Genomic DNA, 8,065 nt, shown 5'->3' with positions numbered 1-8,065 from the left:
TACAGAAGGTGCAGCTGAGCTGTTCCTTCAGCCCAAACCCCATCAACATCCACACACAGCTCCCACATCCTCCCATCCCTGGAGGAGCTGCCCGTTCCAGCACGGACTTTCCCCCACCAACCCAAGCTTCCCGAGTTTCTGCTACCCCATCCTCTTCTAAGCATCTAACTGAAAGCAATTCCGTACAAAAACTCCAGAGGATTCTGTACAAAAACTCCAGCCCGGCCGGGACTGACCTGAGCACGTGTGTGGAGCCGTTGATGGTGGTGGTGGAGCAGGGTCCCGGTGGCCCCAGCATGGAGGGTCTGCGGTGGCGCTCGGCCCCGCAGCACAGGATGATGAGGAAGGCACGTCGGAAGGCCTTGTTGAGGAAGGCGTACAGGAACGGGTTCAGGCCCGAGTTGATGTAGCCCAGCCACAGRAAGGCCGTCCACAGCTTGCTGGGCACTGAGTAGTTCACGAAGGGATCCACGATGTTGGTGACAAAGAACGGGGCCCAGCAGAGGCAGAAGCAGCCCATGATGATGCACAGGGTTTTGGCAGCTTTGGTCTCGGTTCTCATGCGGTGGCTGCTGTGCTGGTCTGGGCCGTGCTGCCGCGGCTCCTGGASRTTCCCCYGMKGCTCCTGGWGRTTCCCYYGMKRYTCCTGSAGRTTCCCCTGATGCTCCTGGTGGTTCCCYCGYGATTCCTGCRGGTYCCCYCGCRATTCCTGYRGGTTCCCCCGCRATTCCTGYGKGTTCCCCCKCAATTCCTGCGGGTTCCCCCKYRRYTCCTGCGGGTTCCCRGCCCTCTGCAGCAGGCGGATCTGCCGCGCGTGCGCCCTTGCTGTCACGTAGATGCGGTGGTAGGCCAGCGCCATGAGCAGGAAGGGGATGTAGAAGGCCACCACGGAGCAGGTGATGGCGTAGGGCTTGTTCACCATGAAGATGCAGTAGGTGGAGTTGGAGGCCTTGTTGAACTGGCGCTGCTGGATCTGGGGCGGGGAGGGGAGGGTGTGAGGGAAGGAGAGAGGGAAGAAGCGGGAATTGGGGAATCAGAATGGGCTGGGTTGGGAGGGACCWTAAAGATCATCTCCTGYCACYCCCTGCCATGGCAGGGACACCTTGCACAATCCCAGGGTGCTYCAAGCCCCATCCAACCACCCTTGGACACTCRGACACATCCACAACCTCCCWGGGCAGCCTGTTCCAGGGCCTGCCCTCCCTCTCAGGACATTTTTTCCCRATGTCCCATCCATCCCTGCCCCTGGCTGTGTGCAGCYRTTCCCCTTGTCSTGTCACTGCACTCTGTTATTTATTCCAACCAGAGAACGATCCTGGCTCTCATTTATGAGAGCTGCAGAGGCCAGTGGGGCCAAGGACTCCTGAGGTGTTTGCCGGAGCCAGCTGGGCCTTGGCCAGGACTTTTCCAAGGATTTCTCACTGAACTGGGAGTGGATRTGAGTGAAATCCTCTCCCAGYRTCACCACTGGCCCTGAGCCAGCCCTTCCAGGACAGAGACCCCTCCAGAAATTCAGCAGCCCCTCTGCACTGAGAATAACAAGTTTCTCCTTCTTTCTTTCCCTGAAAATCCCTTTTTAAAGAACATCTCTCACCCAAGACATGGTTTGGGGTCCCTCATGGGCTACTCACCAGATCAATGATGCCAATGCTGTTCCAGCCTTGCATGATGGGGAGGAAGGAGATGAAGGTGGGGATGACCCAGCAGCCTCCCAGCATGAGGGCGATGCGCAGCGGGGTCATCTTGTTCCKGTACACCAGGGGCTGGCAGCAGATGGCATAGTACCTGCAGGGTGACAGGGAACAGCATTGGCCACTTCAGGGTATGCTGAAAATCAAAYTGGAAAGCCCTTTTCTCCAGCTCTTTCCCCTGCTTTTCAAAATAAAGAGAAAAGGAGTGTTTAGGCGGTTTTCGTGGTGCCTCTCACACCACAGGATATCCCACAGGGCTCGTGGTGACTGGTGAGGAGGAGCCAATGCTTTGTGGTTTCCAGCCAGGGAAAATGCGGCCCAGATTCATCTGTGGCTTTTTTGAGGTCGTAGGGCAAGGGAGAGGTTCCATGTTCAGCCCTCCAAGGAAAATCCCTTCCCTGCACTCAGCCCTGGCTCAGTTTCCCACCTGCCCTGCACATTTATCCTGCCAAGGTTGTTACTGCAAATCAACAGAGTCTCCCAGAGCTGTGAAAATGTCAYTAAAATAACATTTTCCATAACCAARCTCCCTTTCTACATCCCAGGAATCCACCTGTTCTCTTGGCTGGGATTTAACCTTCCCAAGGATGGGGCAAATGTGTCTTTGCACCATCAAAGGGATGTTCCCTGTGCTCTCCTTCCTCCTCCTGATCCATCCAGCAGATCCSAAGTACAGCAGGTCCCTGCTCCTAAAATAGTTATGAACTAAAAAAGTCTTCTCAAAGAGCCAAGAAATCAAATCTTCTGTTTGTTTGGTCCCTGTGCCATCCCCCTGCTGGTGGATTTCTCCATCAGGAAGGTRAAGCAAACCTAAAACTGGAAATCTCATGACTGAAATTATGGTTTATTCCTAAGCAGAGCAGATCAGCAAATATCCAATTGCAGGCTTTCAGTGGCTCTGGCCTGACAATCAGTCTCAGGTTCCCAATGAAATATTTTCTGCTTTTTAGATTTTTGGATTTCAGCACATTCTGTAAAAAAATTTTATGAGGTCAGCAGAAACATGAATTAGAGAAATTCAATTAGCAAGCACATGTGTGTCTATTAAAGAGCTGCTCTTTGAGATGTGCAATTTATTTCATCAAGATTTGAGTGGGAACCAAGAGTTTTGTCCTAAACAGGCATAAAAATACAAGAATTTCCATTTCTTCCTAAGACTTTTTTTTTTTTTAAAGTCATGTGGAGTCAACGGAATTGCTTTATTTTGATAAAATCAGATGATATATTCCACACAGAGGGTTGAAATAATATCAAAGTGTCAAAAGAAAACATTTCTTAAAAGTCTCTTTGAAACAAGATTCAAAATGTCACAGGGGAAAAGCGCTGAAGCAGGCGTTCAACTCCTGCAATTTGATAATTCCACCGTTCTCCTCTGGCTTTCTGTGTGAGTGAAAAATCAGCCTCTGGAAAGCTCCACTCCTAAAAAAATGGGATTTGGCAGGAGCTGCTTTTTGAGACCTGTGGGGGAAATGTTCCTGTGGAGCTCCAGCCCCAATGAGGCTGACCCCTATCCCGGGAAATGAGTGACCGTTGAATTCCAACTGGTGTTTTTGGGATATTTCTCAGGACAGACGGAGCTTCCCTTGGCATCAGAGCTGCTCCTCTGGCTCTCCACACGAAGGATCTAAACTATAGATACAGAAATAATTTAATTTTTGTTTGTTATCTCCAAGCCACCCACTGGAAAGCGCTGGACACCAAAGCCGAGCCACCAGAGACCCCATTTATTTGCAGGAAGTGCAAAAGAAGAAATCCAATAAATAAAAAGATCAAACCATCCAAGACAGCAGCTGCCCTTTGACAAGCAGGAGAAGCAAACAGGAGAGGAAAAGCACTGAACATTGTTAATTAACTCCAGCAGGAAAACAATTCCTCCCAGCAGTTGGAGTGATCACATTTCTCTGCTCCTCTCTGTGCTGCAGCTGAAAGAATCACACTGAATTGTTCCTGCTATTAAAKGCCATTAGAGAAAAAATTATGCCTGTAAAAATGACACCTTAAGCTCTCATATTTCTTCCCTCCCAGTGATTCAGCAGCAATTTTCCTCCACTTWCATGTCAAAAGATTGTGTTTTATTTCATTTTCACCGGTGCTGCTACCAGAACTTCCCCTGTGCTCAGCACGTCGAGCCAGGCTCCTCCCGTCACTGCTTTGGGTGACAAAGTGCCCTGAGAAGGTGACAATTGTGGGCTGGGAGGGAGGCAGAGGAGCACAGCACCAGGATTTCCATCCAAGGAATGGGGTGACAGCTGTGAATGCCAGCAGGAGGGTGGGATGTCACCCCAATCCTGCCAGGAGCTGCTGGTGTGGTGTGTGTGGTGACCCCAGCATTTAAACAGCGATTTATTCACTGGCAGAAAAGGAATTTTGTCTGGGAGATTATCAATGTTTCAGTCAGAGGCTGGGATGGAGCCACACTCGGAATTTCTGCTTCATCCCACGGCAGAGCAGCTCTGCTGGGCTGATGAGGAATCTCTGTGATGCTCTGCAGTGCAGTGAGGGATGAACAGAAATTTCAATGCATGCACCTGATCAATGCCATGGCCAGGCCCAATATTATAAATATTTATTCTATATTAATCATATCATTATTAATATAATTAATTATTATATATTCACTATATTATATATATTCATATTTTATACAATATGTAATATCATATATTTAGAATGATACATTTTATATATTAATTATATATTATTAATATTATAGTATGAGTTAATTTCATAATTGTTAATTCTATTATCAGTCAAGTTCCCTGCAAATGTTCCTTTTCCCTTTACCTACAGCAGAGCAGCTGGTGTGAAACACCCTCTGCCCTGTGCTGACATTCTCCACCCAAGGGGAAATGCAGCAATCCCTTCCTGGAGTTGCAGCTGGAAAAAAAAAAGGCAAAAGGACGGGAAACTGGAAAAAAAGAAGGCAAAAATACAGGGAAACGAGAAAAAAGAAGGAAACAATACAGGGAAAAGAGAAAAAAAGAAGGCAAATGGATGGGAAACTGGAAAAAAGAAGGCAAAAGGATGGGAAATGAGAAAAAAAGAAGGCAAAAGGATGGGAAAACTGTGGGTGCTACTGGGCCTCTCTCCATGACAGGGTGCAAGAGCCAAGCCTCTGACAGTGGGAAGTCACTGCCTTTGTCCTCGTCCCTCAGGGAATCCAGCCTGGGACAGAATCTCCAGCTGAGCCYTGACCAAGGGATGAACCTAAGGAGCCACAATTTCAATTTATTTGTGCCTGTGGGAAATTAATCCAGCACTACTGTTGCTGATATTTCAAGGAAAACAGGTTCTGGCCTGTGGATAACCAGATTTTAAGATTTTTTTGGAAAGAACAGCTCTTTCTATTTTCCTTTTTCCCACTGAGCAAATAAGCTTTGGGCTCTCCTTGTGCCAAAGACAACAAAGTTCTGCATCGTTGGTACAGAAAAAGAAAATGTCCTAAAATGATTATATCTAACAAAATTAAATTCTTATTAGAAAAACAACGGCCTGCTGGTGTTGAGATAATTACACCGAGAAAAATGCTAAAGAGAACAGTTAATTGGAGCTGGATAAATTTAGCAGGGAATACAAACAACTGGACATTGCCAAATGGAGAGAGAGGGCTCCTGCATGGTCCCCGTGTGGCTGAGGTGTGCCCAGGGTTATTGGCAGCACGAGTGGCAAAATAAATGAAATATTTCTGCAGGGTTTGTGGAGATTAATAAAGGACAGAGCATCCCTCAGTCTGTGGCCATCTGCTCTGGGGCTGTCCTTAATGCTGCTGGGCTGGCATTGTGCAGCCCCTGGGCTGGTTTCTTAGCTGGCAGTGATGGTGGCACTGTTGTGTCCCCTGGCACAGCCCCGGGGACAGGGACAAGGCTCCAGCTGCCCCTGCTCCACCTGAGCACCGGGAAATCCAGGTAAAACACCCACAGGGTATCCACAGCCTGCTCAGAATGCAGCTGGAACTTGGGCATTTCATCACATTGTGACCATTAATTACTGACGCGTATTTAAAGCTGAATAATTCTCCCCACTAACAGCCTGCCGTGGCCCTGGGCAGCCGGGGATGCTCTGCTGGGCATTGCCAGGTACCATGGCATCCTCACTTTGTGCTCCCAGCCACGCCTGGGCATCCCYGGGCACCTGTCAGTGCCTCATCCGTGGTGCCCAGGGAAGGGGGTGACCCTGGGGTGCCAGGCAGAGCGCTGGGAGCAGCAGGGCAGTGCCCACCCTGTGTCCATCACAGCCACGCTCCGTGGCCTGGCACAGGGACAGGGCTGCTGGCACAGCATGGCACCACAGGGCTTGGGGGGATTCACARCATCACCTCTCCCACGGGACCGTGCTAATTTGAACAGTTCATTAATGGTAATTAATGCTTGCAAAGGGCACAAGGAGCATCTGTCCTGTGCTCTGACACCCTTGGGATACCTCTGCCCATTTTCAGCGGGGATTTTGGGCTGAAACCCAAAACCCACAGACATTTGGGACCTGTTTGTTTCTCTGTTGCTTTCCCCACCCTCCAAAGCCTTTGAGCAGTGATTGTATTGCGAATTGTACTGCAAATATTGGAGGAGAAAATTGCCTCCCGTGACAGGTTCGCCGTGTTTGGAGATTCCATCTGAGCTTCGGGGCTGTTTATCTGCAGTGCAATTATTTTTYACTGCACAGGCACCAAGAACGGACATGTATGCATAAAACATGCAATAAATAAATAATTCAAAGGTAAATCTCTCTGCTSTATTAGAATATCAAAGAGATTATGAAAAAGCATAAGGCAGTGGCAGCAAACTTTGGGTTCAGTGAGCCCTGAGATACTTTTGCCACCTTGGAAAATCCCTTTTCCAACTGACAGTGGCTCTCTGCAGTTCTGTTCWGTGTCTGAGCACTAAAATCWGTTTATTATGTGATGATTTCCCCAGATTTTCTCCAATGCTTTGGAGAATTCAAGCCTCAGTGCTTGTTTCCTCCTTTTCCAGCAGTGGAAATAGATACAAGACATTATCRGATAAAAGTCTGTTCAAGCAACATTTTGTGGATATGTTGAAGGGAATGGCTTTCCAAAACCCAATTTTTAGGATTAGATTAACCACACAGTTTTCTTTAAAAAACCCTTRAAACTCACACTTGTATGCCCTGAAATGAAACAGAAGGCAGGAAATAGCAAAATCATAAAAAATACCAATCCGAAGCAGCACACGGCCATAAATTCTGAATGAACACAAGAGCAAACAGCTAAAAAAATTGAATTAAGCTCAGGGAAGGAAGCAGGGAGGCACTGGGGRTGGAGCACAGATCGATGCTGGGCTGAGTCATCCTTCCCTCCACAAAAACCTCTCATTCATCCACCTGCTCTGCCCTTTTGGGGTCACACAACACTTTCTCTGTTCCAGCCCCTTCACGCTGCTCTCAATCAGTCCTCACCGTGGAAAAAAATAACGCCAAAACAAATAAAAATAGAAAAAGAAAATATAGTTTTTGCAAGGAACCTCTAAAGCCAAGGGCTTGGGTGGAGGGGTGTCCCTGAAGCATCAGGTCCAAGCCAAGGCTGTGCCAGGATCTTGGGGACCAAGGAGGAGCTGTGGCCACGGGGTTAAATGTGAGCAGGAGAAAATGGGGAGCATTTCTGTGCACCCCACATGGGAACTTCAGAGATCCCCTGAAATCCCTTTTCCCCTTCTCTCCACAACCCTTTCCATTAATTGAGAGCCTGGAGACTCCAGTTCCAACATTTCTGAGAGCAGGGTCACGTCTCCTGTCCCAATAATTGGTTCTGAGTGGCCGTTCATCAGTGCTGTGGAGATAACGAGCTGCCCCTGGATGTCCCAAACATGGAAATGTGCACAGAAGGACAGGGGCTGGACATCAGCTCCTCTCCAGATGCCAAACTGCCTGTGCTGGTCTCACAGCAAGGCTGCCCATCAGTGTATTTAAAAAAAAAAAAAAAAAAAAAAAAAAAAAAAAAAAAAAAAAAAAAAAAAAAAGTCTGGCTGCACCTAGACTCTCAGGGTATTTAAATAACACCCATTGAAATATCAGCTGTCACAATAATGAGGATAATGATGGTTATTTTAGCCCTGCTAGAAATACTGAAAAATAGGATTTTTGAAAGGTATTGAAATCTCTACATGGAACCCAAAAAACCCTCATAAAAAACAACAAACAAACAAAAAAACCCTACAAAAACCAGCCAAACAAAACCCACCCAAAAACAAAAAAAAAAAAAAAACCTCTAAATATTACCAAAATAGCCAAAATATTTCTGCTGAGTGCTCACCTCACGAAAAATTATTGTGAAGTTCTGCCATTTGCCCTGAAAAACTGCAGACAGCAGTCAAACAATTGCYTGCCATGAAAAATTGAGGCTTTGGGTTTCATTTTTAGGC

General features: G+C 47.5%; 1 protein-coding gene across 1 annotated transcript in view; it reads right to left on the bottom strand.

The window, feature by feature from the left end:
- The window catches only part of HTR4 (5-hydroxytryptamine receptor 4), a 54,737-nt gene that overhangs the window by 18,920 nt on the left and 27,752 nt on the right, over positions 1-8,065 (bottom strand). The window contains exons 5-7 of the mRNA XM_057382955.1: positions 1,632-1,785; positions 756-973; positions 237-629 (exon numbers count right to left, since the gene is read on the bottom strand). Coding sequence (XP_057238938.1) covers positions 237-629; positions 756-973; positions 1,632-1,785 — 765 coding nt within the window. The remainder of the gene's footprint in view (positions 1-236; positions 630-755; positions 974-1,631; positions 1,786-8,065) is intronic.

The sequence above is a fragment of the Malurus melanocephalus genome, unplaced genomic scaffold (assembly GCF_030028575.1).
Source record: "Malurus melanocephalus ecotype Western Australia unplaced genomic scaffold, MMel_1.1 scaffold_594, whole genome shotgun sequence".
NCBI classification, from domain to species: Eukaryota; Metazoa; Chordata; class Aves; order Passeriformes; family Maluridae; genus Malurus; species Malurus melanocephalus.
This window is presented reverse-complemented; position numbering and strand designations above follow the sequence as displayed.